The 17,142-nt window shown below is 42.1% G+C and overlaps 1 protein-coding gene across 1 annotated transcript in view; it reads left to right on the plus strand.

Moving 5' to 3' along the window:
• The window catches only part of cntln (centlein, centrosomal protein), an 80,350-nt gene extending 66,216 nt beyond the window's left edge, over positions 1-14,134 (plus strand). The window contains exons 26-27 of the mRNA XM_071504586.1: positions 3,950-4,024; positions 13,305-14,134. Of these exons, the coding sequence (XP_071360687.1) occupies positions 3,950-4,024; positions 13,305-13,415 (186 nt within the window). The 3' untranslated portion in view covers positions 13,416-14,134. The remainder of the gene's footprint in view (positions 1-3,949; positions 4,025-13,304) is intronic.
• Positions 14,135-17,142: the final 3,008 nt, after the last annotated feature.

Genomic DNA, 17,142 nt, shown 5'->3' on the forward strand with positions numbered 1-17,142 from the left:
TCAGGGGGCTTTGCTTAGTGATTGCACCAGAGGACCTGGAAAAACATTATATCATCAACATTGATTTGTAGTGTTGGGAATTTTCTTTGTCAATTGAGACTAAATGAATGGCAAGGAGCTACAGTAACTTTGACCTAACCTCTGGGAACAGATACTGTAGATTAGCATTGGTGGAGAAGGGAGGAAATAAAGAGAAACCAAAGCCATCTGTTCTTAGTTCATTTCACCTGTATCTAATGTTATGTAGCCTTCCTGGAAATCTCTGCTTCTGTCTGACCTTCTCTTATTGATGGGTAGATACATGAGGGCAAGTAAGCAAGGCTGAACACCAAGTAATGTTTTGTAAAGGTGAACCACAAACCAAGGCATGTCCCTAATAAGTTGGGAAGTTGCAGTGCAACAGAGAGGGATGTGGCTTCATGTTTAAAGCCGGTGTTCTTGCTCTCAACAAGATCAAAAACCCGTCAACACCTTCAGTACCTGTCAACTTCATTTAAGATTTAATATGGCACAAGTTGAATAAGTACAAGTCTTTTCTTACTGGTGAAAGCAGTCGTTGAACTGAAAATTCTTGCTATTGACTGTAATCTGCTTGCTCAAAGTCAGAGTTTCACGCTCTTTTCCAACTTGGTGGGACCATAGATCATACCCAGTCGTGTCATTAATTAGCAACTCCATGTTACAATCAACCTCCCATCCCTGGGGATTCCCACCCATCTAGCACAAGATGAGAGACGGCTCACCAGGCACTTACTCACACTTGAAACCAATTTTAGACCTTTGCAGCCTTGCTCCACCCAGGAGATGACAGGGAACAGTTTCTCACTTGACAAAAAGACCCTCTCATGAGAGCTGAAGCCTCTTTGGGTAAAATCATTCTCCTCTCCTTACCACTTGTTTTCTCTGTCCTACTAATGGTGGTTAATGGCAGGCTGCTTGGTGTGTTAACAAGGTGAGTGTTTTCCCTGAATTGTAAATGTTGTCACAGAGTAGGATTAACCGTTTAGGTGCGTTTATGTGTTAGTCAGAAAGTGTGTTTAGGTGACTGTCATGGAGAAACAAGGGCCATTTGACATGTGCACGAACTGTAATTCTAGAAATGAGCCAAATAGTTATCTGTGCCTTTATGTAGAACCTGGGGTTGGAGGTAAGTCAAAATCAAGTGCACCCTACTTAAACCATCCGGATCCAAACTGTATTATAGCTGTGCAGATGAGATTAAACTAGTTGTGAGCATTTTGAAAATGAATCAACAGTATACACCTATCCATAATCTGAACTGAGGCTGGTTTGTCACACATTGTTGTCTGTCGCCAATGTGTTGAAGATGATTTAGAATTTCGTTACAGGCCTGAAGTTTGATGATACTTGTTTCAGAATTGTGATTTGGACTGAGCTTTTGCACAATCTTTGTAGAGATCGAGACTGTAGACATGACATGAGGTTATCAGGGTGTCCCTGTAGTCTTAAACAAGTACAACACATAGCAAGTGTATTCATTTATTCACTTGGTTGTGCGATACCACTGTGTTGAATGAGAACACAGGGCTCACTGGGATTGTTTTTACATTTTCAGTTTTACTTTTAAATGAGAATGCTCCATTGCCAACATGGCTACTTTTCTTTAGTTTGGCAGATTTCTCTTGTCAACAATATTTGCAGAACTTTTCAACATTGTAGGGCATTGGTACTCGGTTTGGAAATCAATGCATTTTTGAATTTCTGGCATATCAAAATGTTTAAATGAATTATTCCTGGTTGTGGTTATATTTTCGGGGGATTTTGGGAACAGATGACCTTCATGTCATTACCACCAAACATCTCTTCCAAAAGTTACATATTTTCTTTCCTCTAGAGCATTAGTCTTGGTTTGCTGATTTGTTACTTATTTTTATTTATTTATTTATTTGTATTTTTAATTTATTAATTTATTCTCAAGTTTTTAAGAATCATACAGAAACTTACAGCTGCCCCTTTACACACTAACACCTAAAGAAAACACACATAAAACCAGTGCTCTATAGATAAAAAGACAACATGTAAATGTGCTCAAACTGCTCCACACATGCATCATGCTGCCTCTGCCATTCCATAGTGTGCAACTGAGGACCAGTGAGGGCCGAGCAGCTCTGGGCTCCCTGGGCAACTTGTTGTGGAGTTAATGATCCAGATGTAATAAGGCTATAATTGCCAGGCCAGTTTGTTTTGCGCCTAATGTTAGATGGAGGGTCAGTACTTTGTTATATATCTACCAAGGGTGAACAAGCACACTGACTCTCACGCACATACGCTCTTTCAAACACTATGCTTTACCCCAGCTGTGGGAGGCTTGAATGCAGCACTCACAAGAAGGCTCTCTTCACTCACCTTCTTTCTCTCTCTTACTAATCTAACCACACACTCCCAACAATCTCCATCTACTTCTTAGTTACTCTAAGCACCAGTCACCAATTAGGCATATACTGAAATAGCCTAGCCCTAGTGCTATCACCAGGATCACACATAGATGGTTCCAGGGAGCTGGGGACTGCTAAGGTGAAATCCATACTCAATCCAAATGTCAGTTCTTCAGATGTGGGGCCCTTGCAGACTTTGGTCATACATACTGTGACACGTACATATTGTGTCTGAAATGCTGTTGTCAGGTCGGAGTTACAAGAATGCTGGGCAGCAAGGGTATAAAATGTGCAACAAGATGGAACTTGAGACCTTATTTATTGATAGGGATATATCCAGGGCCTTAATCATCCCAGCCTGCTCACCAATGGTCTTCTGAATTTCATCCAGGAGAAAGAGAATGGATTCTTCCCAAAAATCAAGGCACACCACTTTGTTGATGTACAAAAGTCTTTATTATTGTGCTACAAGACCAGATGAGTCGCCCACATAAATAAATTAGTGAAAACATATATACAGATGGATTTTCTAATTTTCTTTCATGGTAGTGAATTTTATTCACATTGGGAATTTATGCAACATGTGTGCAGTCAGCTGCCGGACAAAAAAAACTACACATATACAGATTGATAATATGATGTTTGATATGTACAGTAATACTTCCCATGACCTTCCTAAGCATTAACAATGCTAATATTTTTCTCTTGAGGATTCTCAGAAACATAATTGGTCAGATTTTTTTCTTAGTAGTCTCAAAACCAGCATTTGTTTGTCTAACTCCCATCCATGTTGCTATGAATATTGGGTAATTTTCAGAGCACACAAGTGAAGTCAGCAGCTGAAGCGGACTTAATCAAAGTTCACATCAGGTCTGCATGCAGACTTGTGGTTTTGGATAGCCCTCACCACACCAGATTTTCCAGGATTGTGTCTGTTATAGTTATGCTAGTCTGCAAGTGCAGGGACTTTTAAATTCAGCTACACACACACATACACACACATACACACACACACACACGTTTCCCCCTCCTGCCCTCCCTATGTCCCTGTGAGGAGGTGTAAGGCTCGTCACATCATTTCGAGCAGCAGCACCTGGGGTTCGAAATGAAGAGGTAGCACATTAGTGCTGAGGTGTACATGGCCACACACTCGGTCTTCACCCTGTTCATTAGCAGTAACAAGGCTAACACTCTGTTAGGTCTTTATACATGAGTAGCATGAAAACGTATACTGCCATACCCTGCCACTGAGTCTCCAGAGAGCTTCTTCAAGGTCCTGGCTGGTGTGATGCTACAATTCTGCCCTCGAGCAGGAGACACACTGAGGCCAGTGCTCAGATACACTGGCAGGTTCTCTCTTCAAACACCAAGTATCAAACACACTTTGAGTCTGACTCACTTTGTTTTGTTTGTTTTTTTTTACACAATTCATCCACATACAAAAGACTAATATTATAGGTGATATAAACATCAGCATATCTATTACCATGTGTACTTTTCAGTCCACAACCTGTTCATGAAATATATGTACATATTCACTGTTGTGTTTGCAGGGAACAGAGGCTCGTTCAGAGAGTCTAACAGACCAGGAGTGGCTGGATCAGCTAAACCACATCCTGCAGCAAAAGGTAAGACTCACCCGTCTGCAATAACATTACTCATACCTGCACACTCTCAGCAATAAGAAGTCTTGTGCAAACTACTAGAAACCGCCTTTCATAGTAAAATGATTTATCAGCCTGGTGTTGCTCTTAGTTGAGGTTACATTAGTAAAGTCTTAGTCTTAGTATTAGTCTTTTTAAAGTTGATGGTAAAAATAAATTGAAAATAAATAAATTGAGTGGTAATTCTCCAAAAAGAAACGTACTGGTTTTAATTACAAGTGCTCTGTTAACTGTATTGCATTGCAGGTTATTACGACACCACTGTTTCTTAATTTTGAAAAAAGTGGTGGCACTGAGAGTGCTAACTGTACAGTCTAATATAAGATACAACACTGCTTGACTTATTTCATCACAAAGAAAATGATACACTTTTCCAACAGGAGAAAGTTAGTTTTTTTAATCTGCACTTTATTTTGTTGAATGCAGTGATTGTTTCTTGTTTTACAAGGAGCAAGATGTTTACATATACTTATTAATAAGTTGTAATTTATGAAAGTGGTTAATATTGCCAAAGGAATTTTGCAAATTGTTTTAAAGAGCAATACATTAAAATGTGATGTCTTTTGGTATATTATTTTAAGTTTCATTGGCATATAGAACAATAAATAATTATAATGCAATGGGCTTTTAGACTTTTTTATTGCAAAGACTTATTTTCAAGCTAGATATCTAGATGTTTTTATTTCTATTTTGGTTAGGCATTTTTTACCAAATATGTTAGCCTAACATTGTGGATATGCTGCTTTGACAGTGTTCAGTGTAGAAACAACTGGATACCAGTTTCACCAGTTTTTCAAATTCAGAAAATGGAGGATGAATTTTAGTTCCCACCCAAATGTGCCCTGCTCCGGGCTCTGAAACAATGATGCAAAAGATAAAACAAAGAAAAGCAACTACATCCTTACTGTGTGTGTGTGTGTGTGTGTGTGTGTGTGTAAGAGAGAGAGAGTCTTTGTGTGCACAGCCACTCATCTGTGAGTGCTCTGCTGGAGCTTTACTCGAGTGCTGTCAACGTCTGCTTGCTGTGATATGTGTATGATTGAGAGTGTCGAGTGTGTGTATGTGTGTCTTGTCTGTGTTCTTGTCAGCGGCTGCCGCAGGCACTCATGCGTCGCCTCCGCACCACGACACACACCAGACACTGTTCTCTTGTTCCCCAGATCTTCTTCTGACCTTTCCACCTTCCTCTCCCCCTCCCACACTAACACACACACGCACGCACACACACACACACGCACGCACACACCATTCTACTGAATCCATGTTTTTCCCTTCTAGCTGGACAGCTCTCAGTCCCTGTTCTCTGTCTCTCTCTGCCATCCTCCACTGTCCCGCATTCCTCTCTCTCTCTCTCTCTCTCGCTCTCTCTCCCTCGCTCTCTCTCTCTCTGGCTCAGACCCCGAGGCAGCTTGTTAGTGGGGAACTAAATATTGATTTGGCGGGCCTGTCGATGCCGGGAGAATGAGCTAGTGTCCACCAGAGACCTCGGCACCGGCAGCCTGCTATCGACGTTTTCCGTGGGCAGAACAGGGGTGGTGGAGGAGGTGGGGGGGCGCTGGAGCTGGTGTGGGGAGTGGAGAAAGAGAAGAGCGGAGTATGACAAGGCTGAGACTCGCCCCCAGGTCCCTGTGGGGACCGTTGGGACCACCGCAGTCATCCCCCCTCACTGAAACAGACTTTTTCTATCCCCTTTCAAGTCCATCTTGTTCTGTTTTTTTTTTTTGTTTATTTATTTATTTATCATTTTTTCCTCTCCTCTCTATCTTGTGGTTTCCTCTCACTGTCTGGGTTTTTAAAAGCGTGCTTTTGTATCAAGGGGACACCAGTCTCCATCTCCTCCTGTCTCTTTTGGATTTGTGCCTATTTTCCAAAGGGCCGATGTTACATCTAACATGCCAAGCCACCAGAGAAAGACCAGACAAAGACGCTTTTAGCACCTAAATATTGGTGAGTTTAGACTTAGCTCCTAATTTGACATTTTCATCAAACAGCGCTATGGTAATGTGCCTGTACCGCACATGTCTGCTGATAATGAGAAGCCAGTGTTTCTTTAGTGAGGGGAATACACTTCAAGAGCTTTCTTACTGTAGCCCCTTGATTTCTCTACTTTCTGTCATAGCTTATGAAAGGCTCAGCAAGCAGAACATCTGTGAAGTGGAATGGCCTGGCCTGTCACCCTGCCTGTGACACTAATAACACACTCCCCTAATAGTGATATGATCTTACCCCCGAGCTGCACTCACACACACTTCTTTGGGTAAAAAGACACAGACAGAAATAGACCCAGTGAAAGGAAAGATGAGAGAGAGATCCATGTCCTTAACTGGCTGGCTGTCACTGGAAGAGGATGAGGATGTGTGTGGGTGTGTGGGTGTGTGGGTGTGTGTGTGTGGGTGTGGGGGTGTGAGTGAGTGTCGGTATGTGTGGGTGTGGGTATGTGTACATATTCGTGTGTGTATGTCCACACTCACGACAGCCTCATCTTGTCACTGTCAGTGCCTAATGGAGCTGCCAGTGGGACAGCACTTTATTATCTCAGTGGCCCTGTCAATAGCAAACCCATCACTCACTCTGTGTTGTGTGTTTGTGAGCATATGTGAAAGACCAGAAGAGTGGTATGTGTGTATCTGTGTCTCGGTGTGTGGGCCATTGTTTGCCATCACTGTCATGCACTGCCACATGTCAACATAACAAGAAAAAGAGACATCTGCAACACATTGGCAAACAGTGTGTTGTGGAGAAATGTGACTGTGTATGTGTTGACTTACTGCTCCCCTCTTGCCAACGAAGTGGCATAGATTTCTGGAGCCCCCTCACCGCTGCCCCACATGTCCACTCAAAACCAAATGAAACATTGCATTCATTTCCCCGTCTCTCACCTCCACTGGTGAGTTAATGAAATCAAACCCTATGCCTCTCAGTAGAGAGCCACCATAAGCAGCGCTCCATAGACAGGAACGAGGGACGGTGCTATCTAATAATCATGAGCAGGCCAGGGGGTGCTCTGTATGGCTCCACAGCAACCCACCATGAATAAGGCCAGCAGTGAAGATGGAGTGTCCATGTGGGCTGTAGGGTCCAGGCACCAACCCGGGGAAGCATTGATTTAATTGCCTTTGGTTTATTTGTGGAGCCCTAATTATTGACTGGAGGTAGAATTTAATGGGCCAAGTCTTTATGAAGACAGGGAAATGACTGGCTTCTGCTGCTGGCCAATAATGAACAGGAGGAGCATGTGCATGCAAGCGTGTGCACACGCACGCAAACACACACATTCCCTCCAGATCATTTTTCAGACTCATTTTGTACACACACATACCCATCTCAAGCCTCATGACAGCATAATAACGTTTAAAAAGTCATTGACTCTGTTGATTTCTTTATGAGAGGACAGTGGTTTGGTTTACTGGTATGGGGTGGCGCTGAGGGCCTGCTAATATTTACCTCACAATCACACCCGGGGGAGACGTACAAGCATCACTTCTTATCAGCCTCCAAACTATAACAAGCAGGTGAACATTACATTAAGACAGTAGTAGAGACAGGCTGGACCAACCTGGACTGGACATGTTATAAAACAACAAAGGCGTTTATGGATGAACTACAGGGCTGAAATGAATCTTGTAATTTCAAACCTTTATCGAACTTTGGGGAGAGGTAGCTGTAGCTCATTGCTACAACAGTAAATGGCATCATTTTTATGACGTTAAATAACACACTTTATTTATGTCACTTCTTGTCAAAGCTTCTCACTATATTGGCACTTCACAGGGCATTACATCATTAACCCTCTGTATTAAACATATCAAAGGCTCCCTGCCTTACAGTGCTAATATACTGAGAAAGTTTTCTATTGTTGTCAGTGCTGTGAGGGTGAGGGGTAGCGTGTTGTGTTGTGTGGCTCATTATGCCTCTGTAATGACAAGGAACAGCTCTGAGTCCCACACTTCTCTCAGAAGGAAAGTGACTCTAATTAAGCCCCATTTAATGATTGAGCTAATTAAATCAGCCACTCTTTTTTTGTCTCTGTAAGTGTATTTGTATGTGTGTGGAGGGGACTCGAGCTGAGCCTTTGTACTGTAAATATGACACTGAAGCAGTGGAGGGAGGTTCCCTGGAGGAGACTGGTGTTAAAGTCATTTTTAATGCCATGGCACAATGTGACTTATTCACTATGTTTAACTTGTATTTCATATGAATAGAAACAGCAGATAAAGCTTGTTGGTACAGTTTCTTTGCCATTAAAGTTGGGGTCATTACTTAACCTAGCAAGCTACAGTTTAGCAAACACCATGTTTTAGGAGGTTAGATTTGTTGGAATAGGCCAGATGAATAATAATATTATTATTGAGGTATGGAACTTAAAGGTTACTGCCAGTCTGATTGCACCTAAGGGTCATCTTTTGGAGCACAATAGACTTTTCGAATTAACACAGAAATAGAATTAATGATGAAGGTGAACATTTCCTCACTAAATAAATGGCTAGATCTATTACATTCCCTTATGTGACTGTGCAAACATTGAAAGGCAGTCCCTCTTTTTACTGCCATCTTATTTTTTTAATGTGAGTTTGTTCACTTTTGTTGCTTGTCACTGCTTCCCAGTACATTACCTCGGCCAATGAGCCATAATCACGGGTGTGTTCTTGATTGCGGGATTCTACCTAAAGGTTGCATCTCTTTTGTATGGATATCACCTTTCTATATTTAAACCCCAGTCGTGCCTGAATCACCTCATTTTCACACTTAATGAGTAGGAACCTGAAACAAAGACCCGGTGCTTTCCTGTGTTTAATCTAGGGTGTATTTAGGTCAGATCCCTAACAAATGCATGTTGCGCACTGAAATGATGTTTCCAAACAACGTATCAAGAAAAGGAGAGATTTTTAATTACAGTATTTGTGGCCCCAAGTGTCCAATTCCCTTTCATATCAGTCTCTAGTGGCCTAAAGGGGAGAAAAGAGAGGGATCTGTTCCGCTGCAGGGGTAGGTAATTACAAAGGAGAGGGAGAGAATAGGCTTGTCGGTGCTTTAGTGATTTTCTTACCTGAGCCCTTTTTTGCAAATGTGACATATTCATTATCGGAGATAATCAAATGCAAGACTTCTTAGTATGGTGCCTTTGTGCTTGGGATTTTTTTTTTAACTATTTACCATGTTGTTGTTGTTGTTGTTGTTATTCCCCCGTTTGATAAATTTGATTTTCAAACAAAAGTGAGAAGATCAAAGATCAAAGAGCTGTTTTTTCTCCTCTGTGATAAAACTACTGTAACTACTTCTCACTTACCTTGAATAGTGGCCTAGATTGGAAACATCTCACCAGCCAGGGACAAAGATTTATAACAATCCTTCACCACTCTGAAAAACCTCCTGTCATTGCAGTCAAATGTGACACATTGCCTTTCTGGAGTTATTATGAAATTAAGCTGTAGTTTACACCCTTGCTTATTACTGTACAAATATACTGTATATATGTTATGATGTTGTTAGGGGTATACAGTGGATACTCCTGTTGGACTTTTGAAGGATCCCAAAGTCACTTCAATTGTAGAATATTAATTAGTTAGTAAAATTAGGCAGCAACATCTACCGAAGTATGTATGGCTATCACAGTTATATTGATAAGGTGGTAAACTCTTGAATAACTGAGGAAAAAACACTCAGTAGTTATTTGCTGAGCACCTGCAGAAATTTGAATGATGTACGCCCTTATATCTCTTTTAGGCTCTGTAATTCCCCCTCCCTCCTCATTCTTACTCATTTAGATATCCAGCAGCCTGACACAATCTCTACAACTACTCACAAACTGGGCCCTTGGAAATAATTGCGCTAACCCGTTCCAAGGGAGAAGACAAAAGAGCTGGAATGATCGATCTTTTAAGAAAAAAAAAAGTTGGTGTGTGTAATGCCACTACCAGACAATGGTCACTGGAGTGCTGCAGCTTTGAGCTGCTCCTTGCCTTGAGGTGTGCCCCAGGCTATAGAGTAGCAATGTCATTTAATTGGCTCATAAAAACACCTTTTGCTTGCAGCTCCTGTCCTTGTCTTTTCACACACACACACACACACACACACACACACACACACACACACTTGTCAGTGTCAGTGGCTTTACACGTCAGTTCACTTCTGAAACATGTTCCTGAAATCAAACCTAAACAAAAGGTCTGTTCTGTAGGGCCTTTTGAATAGTAATGGATATGAGTTAGCATGGCTTAATGCTACAGTAGCTATTTCGTTGTTGCCAAAGGGGACAGGACCTCTTGCAAAACAGTGGTTGTGTTGCTTAGTGCGGATGCTGGCTCAAGCTGCCAAAGGGGACAGGGGCCCAGCTAAATCAACTGTAGCATAACATTACTGCCAGTTCTTGACACTGCCTTAAGCAGCCCAGGGGATCCAGTAGAGCAGCTGCATCACGGCTTACCTTCAACCACCCTGCAGGGTATCAGTCCCCAGCAAATGTGGCAGTTAGATGAAAGGGAATGATAGTCCAGCTTGTCCCATTTGTGAGCCTGAGTGTGAATACTTGTGTTTCACTGTGCCAGACTCTGCCGATGTGAGTCTGAAACCTCAGGGAGACAAATCAGAGCAAGAGATATTTTATTTTTACACAATAGAATCATTTCTCAACTAAGAGACTCAAAAGGCCTCTCACTGTACTGTTGACAGTGACATATATGAATTTTAACAAAACATTATGAAGATATTGATGCTAAGTTAAGACACTGACCATGAACACTGCAACATGCCCAGTTCAAGCCTACGCCAGGGACCTTTGCTGCATCTCTCCTCTCATTTCCTGTCATCTCTCCACTGTCTGTGATAAAGACTTAAAATCCCCCCAAAATATTAAAAAAATTAATAAGTTGAAAACAGATGTCTGTCTTCCATAGTTTTAATGTGTTTTAGGTTTAAATCATACTCATGATGGGTTTATCTAGATCATGTTTACCTGTTAGTGTTGTTTACCCATATTCCCATATCTGTACTTTTAATGATCCAGTCTCCCACTTTGCTGTCCCATAGAGCCTTGTGTTGTGGCTGTGTCTCTATTTTAGTGGGGGGTTGTTTGCATAGTTAGTGGCTCTAACTGCAATTAGCTGATCAGGAAATTGTGCCTGTGTGTGTCAGTATATGTGTGTGTGTGTGTGTGTGTGTGCGTGTGCGCACGTCTATGTGAGTGTGTGTGTGTGTTTTGAGACAGAGTGAGTTTTCCCAGGAGGACAGAGGCAGAGGGAGATATCTCAGCAGTTACTTCAATGCAGTGGTTCTCTGAGGAATAGTGCTGTGTGTTTGATGCATCCAGTGCTGCTGGAACTGACTCCCCACTGTACAGCACATGCTCAAGTGTGTATGCACACACTTTCACACACACTTCCCAGCACACAGGGCCTTGTGTTCCCAGCTCCTGTTACCTTTAATGAAGAAGACAGAGGTGTCAAGGGGCAGGGGGACGGTGTGTGTTTTTGTATGTGCATGTGAGTTTCTGCGGCTCTCGCTCTCCAGATGTATTGGAAATTGATAAGATGATGGTTTCAAATCACATCACAGTGCGTTTCTGTGTCCTTAAAACATGTCAGCTACAGAGCTAATTCCAGTATGTGTTGTGAGTTTGTGTTAATCACTTCAAAGCAACGCGATACCTCGTATTCCCTCCTGGAGATGTTATACAGGAAAGTTTGTTACAGCACTTCAGGCTTGTGTCAGCTTGTTTCTGTCTTTATGGTTCAGTAGTTTATGTTTTCACATTCTCTTTATAGAGATGAAAAGTGAAACATTTTATGATATGATTTTAGAAGTCACTATTTTCAGCTTGGCCTGTCCACTTCTCAAATCAGGCCAGTGACTTCGAAAATTGCTGAGGGAATTAATTTGTTTCTCTTGCTCAAAAAAGGCACTTGTAAAAGGCACACAACATGAAGTGAATATTTATCGGTGATACAGTACAAATGTCTGCCTTTGATCAGGCGTCCTAATGACCATAAAATCCTTGTGTCGATTCAAAGGAAAATGAAAATTAGCCTGAAGTCTGAGGAGAGTCCTTCCCACCTCTTTATTTTCACCTTTTCAGTATTTGCACAACAATTAAGAAAACGCATATAGAAAGTTCCTTCATACTCAACCTTTGTCATCCTGTATGATTAAGTGCACAGTCCAGTAAATACAACAATATTATAATGTCCCTAGTGATGCGTAGATTGTTCTAATTATGCTTATCTGCTGAAAAGTGATCAACTTAAGGCAATGCCTCCATTATCCCATACTAAAAGGACATTTTCACATATTGTTTCAGTTTCCCTTATTTTTGTTTGCTTTTACACATTTCTCACAACATATTTGCAGTTTTGGTTGCTTTAATGATTCCTCTCATCCATATTGGCCATGAAGTGATCCCTTTCTGACATGATTCCAATATAAGATGACAGTTCTTTCTTTAATCAAAAAATACAGTTAAAGTTATATGTTTATGCTTGCTCTTCCTAAATATTGTGTGTATGCATAACCATGCTTGGCCAAAAAAATCTGATTCTGATTATGATAATGTTTAGCTGTAGCTCATATGAGGCAGTCTGAGTTCTCAAAATTATGTGGGGATATTTCAAAGTTACAGAAATTTTAGTACAAAATACCCACTTTTTTGAAGCATGAAGCGTTCCCTTGATGAGCTGCAGTGGAGGCATAGTAACAGGGCTGTGCCGCCTTGATTAGTCTGACTTAAACTACTGATGCCTCATATGAACCTTGGCTGAACCTAAGAATGGGGGCTGTGGCTATCACAGTCCCCCGTCTCTTACATTAGGATTACTTTAAGAGACAGGAGAAACAGCAAAAACTGCTTAAATGTACATATTGGTATGTGAATGGAGCTTTTAGACAGACTTGAAAAAATGTGAGCTTTTCTTTTAGTACTTAAGAGTCATGGATTGTCACTGATCAAGAATTAACGCTCGGAAAAAAAGGAAAGTGTGAAATAAAATGCTGAAACGGCTGCTGTGCAGCCTGCTTTGTGAATTGCTTCGTCAAAACATTCAACATGAATTGTCCCTCAAAAGTTTCACAAGTCCGCAGGCCCCATGTGAGGTTCTTTAGTTTCATAAGACAACAAATAGGCTTTCTGAAAAGCTGCCAGGTGTCAAAAATCTGGCTTTTTTAATGGTGGTGTATTTGTGTGTTTTCCTCATTTTCTCTAACCCTTTCTACCACTGCCCCCACACCCTTTTTCTATCCTTCCCCTCCCCTGCAGATCCCCTCTGCCGGCCAGCTAATGGAGGCTGTGCGCGTGAAGATGAAGGAGAGGAAAGTGCTGACAGAAGAGCTGGCCACGCTCGCAACACCAGTCAGCGAAAATGCCTGACTCCCTGGGCTGAGGCTGGGAAAACTGTCATCCTCTTCTTTTTCTCCCTCCCTTCTGCTCTCCCTCACCGGCTCCTACTCAGTGGGAGCTGGGCTGAGCCAAGCTGAGCCGGGGCAGCAGAACCAATATTTGTGAGAAAAGCGCTGTCGACTCACTCTGGGCCACTGGCGCAACACAGCAGCCCGGCTTTTGTAAATGAGCCCTCGACATCTGTGTTAGCGCTCAGTGCACTATGTCTATCAGACAGGGCCCTTTAGCGCCAAGCTAATTTACAGTGCAGCCACTCTCCCCCACTCTCAATGCAGACCTGCGGTGATAAGGCAAATGCTTACGCTAATGTTTAAGTTAGACTCTTTTCACTCTTTTACCTCTCCCCTAATTTATTTGGCACCTCAAGGACCTAAGGGTGCAGGGACTTGACCTAGCAATGCCAAGTCGACACTTTGAGAAAGTCTAGAGTGCAGCACAGAGCAGAATATTCACTTAGATCCATTTATCAGACCTGATTGCTCTGCTCTCACACCCTATCCAATGACTGGAGCTCAGTATTTATTTCTGAAGTAAATTAACTTTGTCTGAGATGCTTGAAATTATACAAATTGTTATAGCTCCTACTGTGTAAGTATTTGTTCTGCTAATAACTTAATAGGCAATTATGCTAAATATCAATCATTTTCTTTAAAAAAACATGTTCTTACTTTTAAATAAAAACTATTTTGTGCACATTTTGTTCTTCAAAGACTGCATTTATTGTTGTGAATTTCATGGTCTTGTTTCCTGTCTAAATGCTCTGTTGTATTTTGTTCGTTCCAGCAGTTCAAAGGACTGTTAGTCAGTGTGTGATGGTGACTGAGGATGCTCTGGTGAACAGCGGGGTTCTCACACCTCTCTCATGATTGGCAGCTGACTGTTGGCATGGTTCCTGTCTGTAACAAGTGACCCCTGCTGTTGACATCATTAACAAGGGTCCACATGAGCACACACACAGCACAGCGCAGCACAGGGGTGTTTGAGAGGAGTGGGTCCATCCTTGACATATCTACCTCCAACCCCTTTTATCTGTTTCCCTTTTTCTCCCTCTCTTATTATTCATTTTGAATTTTAAACCATGATCCTGGTCTCCTCTGTCCTTGAGCTGGCTTCCTACACAAGAGACCTCACACTCCTCCCTTCAAATCATCCCTTTTTTTCACCCCTTTCTTTACCTCTCCTAGCTTTTGTTTTCCTTTTTACCACTTTCCTCCTTTCTTTATAATATGTATAATTAACAATAGTGTGAAGAATCCACCGTTCAGGAATTAAAAAGAAATAATTCCACTTTTTAATCCCCCCTCCCTTCTCAAATATATGCTAATGATGTCGTTTTCCTTTATCTTTTTATAATAAAGGATTAGACCAGGACTGTCTCTAGCTGCAACTCGGGGACCAATTTAGCTGGGATCCAGGAGAGACAAACCCTGGTGGTTAATTACCATTCATTAACATAGTTTGCATCTTTTCTTCTTCTCCAATACCCAAGAGCCAGCTATTGTCAATATTTGTCCCATATAAATTTCTGCATTTTTTTTTCCGAGTCACTGTCCTCCAGCGTAATGCAGCTAATGACAAACATTAATAACTCAGAGAAATCCGGTTGCGCAGTGGGTATAGAGGAGCACAGCATTGATGCCACGCAAATTATCTCGGAGCCCCCACCCCTTGCTGTCTGACTGTCTGTATTTCTCGCTCTTGCTTTTAGTGTGTAATGCATAGTCAACATGTTTGCTCGCCGAGCCCCGCCATCCGGCCTCGGCTGACACACTCGTGCTATTTCTGTGACATATTCAAATGCGGGCCCCCTCAGCTGGTACTCCCTTGGGTTTAATTAACCTGGCCTTGCCTCTGACGCTCCCTCAGTGAAGACGTTAAAACGATCTTGAAAACACCCTTCAAACAGGCACACACCACCCTCCGACCCACACACACATACACACACACACACACACACACACGTCTTCCACTAGGTGCTGTATATGCTTCATCTCTCTTTTTTCTGTATAGGAATGGCGTGCCATACCCTTCTTTTCTTCTCTCTCACTCTCTCCTTGTCTACCACCCTTCTTTTCTTGTACCGCTCTCATTAGGAGAGGTTTCCTGTGGGAATTACTTTGATCAGTAGTTCCAAATGCAAAGTTTTTCTCCCTTCCCCTTTTATTCATTCCAGCACAGTCAACTCAGTGTCATTTTGTTTCCTCTGTCTTTATTATCTCTCTCTCATCCTGACTTCTTTTTAAATCCAACTTTCTGTATTTTTTTTTTGTTCTTCTTTCTTTCCTGAGATTCCTGCAGGAGATTGTTCCTGGAGGGGTAGAGGAGGTCAGGGTCACTGGTTGACTTTGGGGTCGATCGATGATTTGTGTTTGTGTGTGTTTGTGTTTTGTGTGTCCCAAGGCTTTTCTGTTGCACTTTTAAGTTCCCTCAGTCTGGTGTGAGTGTGTGCCACATGGGTGGGAAGACGGGTAGCCCACAGTACAAAGAACAGTCAAAGCACAAACCGAAAATTTCTGCAGCCTCCAACTGATGCACAATTAGTCCTTACAGATCCTGTCAGCCAGCTGTGGAGTGAATAGAAAATAGCCTCTGGTGATTTCCCTTACTTCACTGACACAGTTTCACACCCTGGCTATCGCTGCCAATACACCAGTCTGCTTTGATTTTTCAGGCGCAGACACTTGGCACTGTCTTAAATAACAAGGTGCTTGTGACATACAGCCAAATGTGTTTTTGACAAATGTATAATGCAACATGTTTACAGTTTTCATTGTGTCTATCCTCCATGTTTGATCCACAGAGAGCCGGTTTAGTAACAAAAGATAGATGCTGTGTGTATGTGTGTACAGTGTGTACTGTAGCGTCAAATTTTAGTCAGGAGCCTAATGATAGTTATTGTTAATACTTTTAGGTCTCTGACATGGCTTCTCAATACATTCATGTATAATGTTCTTTTTCATTAGATCAGATGCCACCTTAAAAAGAAAAAAGGAATCTCACTCTCCTGATGCACATATGCTATGTATACAACCTCACTGATCTTCACTTGAACAAGTCCCTTATCCTCCTCTACAGCGCTGCAGACATGAAACGGCAGCAGATTATGGGTGGATGCGGCCCGCCGTGGGAAGCTAGGGAGCAGATAAAAAGGCCAGCCACTCAGGGGACTAAAGCTATGTTTTGATGCTGTGTGATAAAGCTGAGGCATAGGGCAAGAGGAAGGGGAAAGTTACAGGATCTATCTATATATATATATATCCTCTGGCTTCCCTTTTTGAATTTTTCTCCCTCACACCCCTTTGTCTTGTCCATTGTGACCAAGCTCTTCCTGCACTTTTTGTTGTTCTTTGACGCACACACTTTCACTTTCTCCGTCCCCATGGACTGTCCTAAGCCTTGCTCATGGCAGCTGTCTCTCTAAAGCCATGGCCTGAGCTCCTGGGGAGAAAAAAAAAGAGAGAAAGGGAAAAGGAGAGAGGGGCTGATCTGGCCTCTAATCCACCTCTTCTTACAGTGTAGGAGAGAAGCCGCAGTCCTCGACATCACCTCAGAGAGAGGCGACTCTTTGAATGTGACTACCTGAAGCCTCTGGTGTCCTAAAGACTAATCTGGGATGTTGTCTCAAATGGTGTAGAAAATGTGGCTCTTAATATCACAGATCAGTCAAACTGTCATACATATAATGTGCCAACTTTAT

The sequence above is a fragment of the Trachinotus anak genome, unplaced genomic scaffold, assembly GCF_046630095.1.
Source record: "Trachinotus anak isolate AG129_WGS33_773 ecotype Australia unplaced genomic scaffold, CSIRO_AGI_Tana_v1 ptg000019l, whole genome shotgun sequence".
NCBI classification, from domain to species: domain Eukaryota; kingdom Metazoa; phylum Chordata; class Actinopteri; order Carangiformes; family Carangidae; genus Trachinotus; species Trachinotus anak.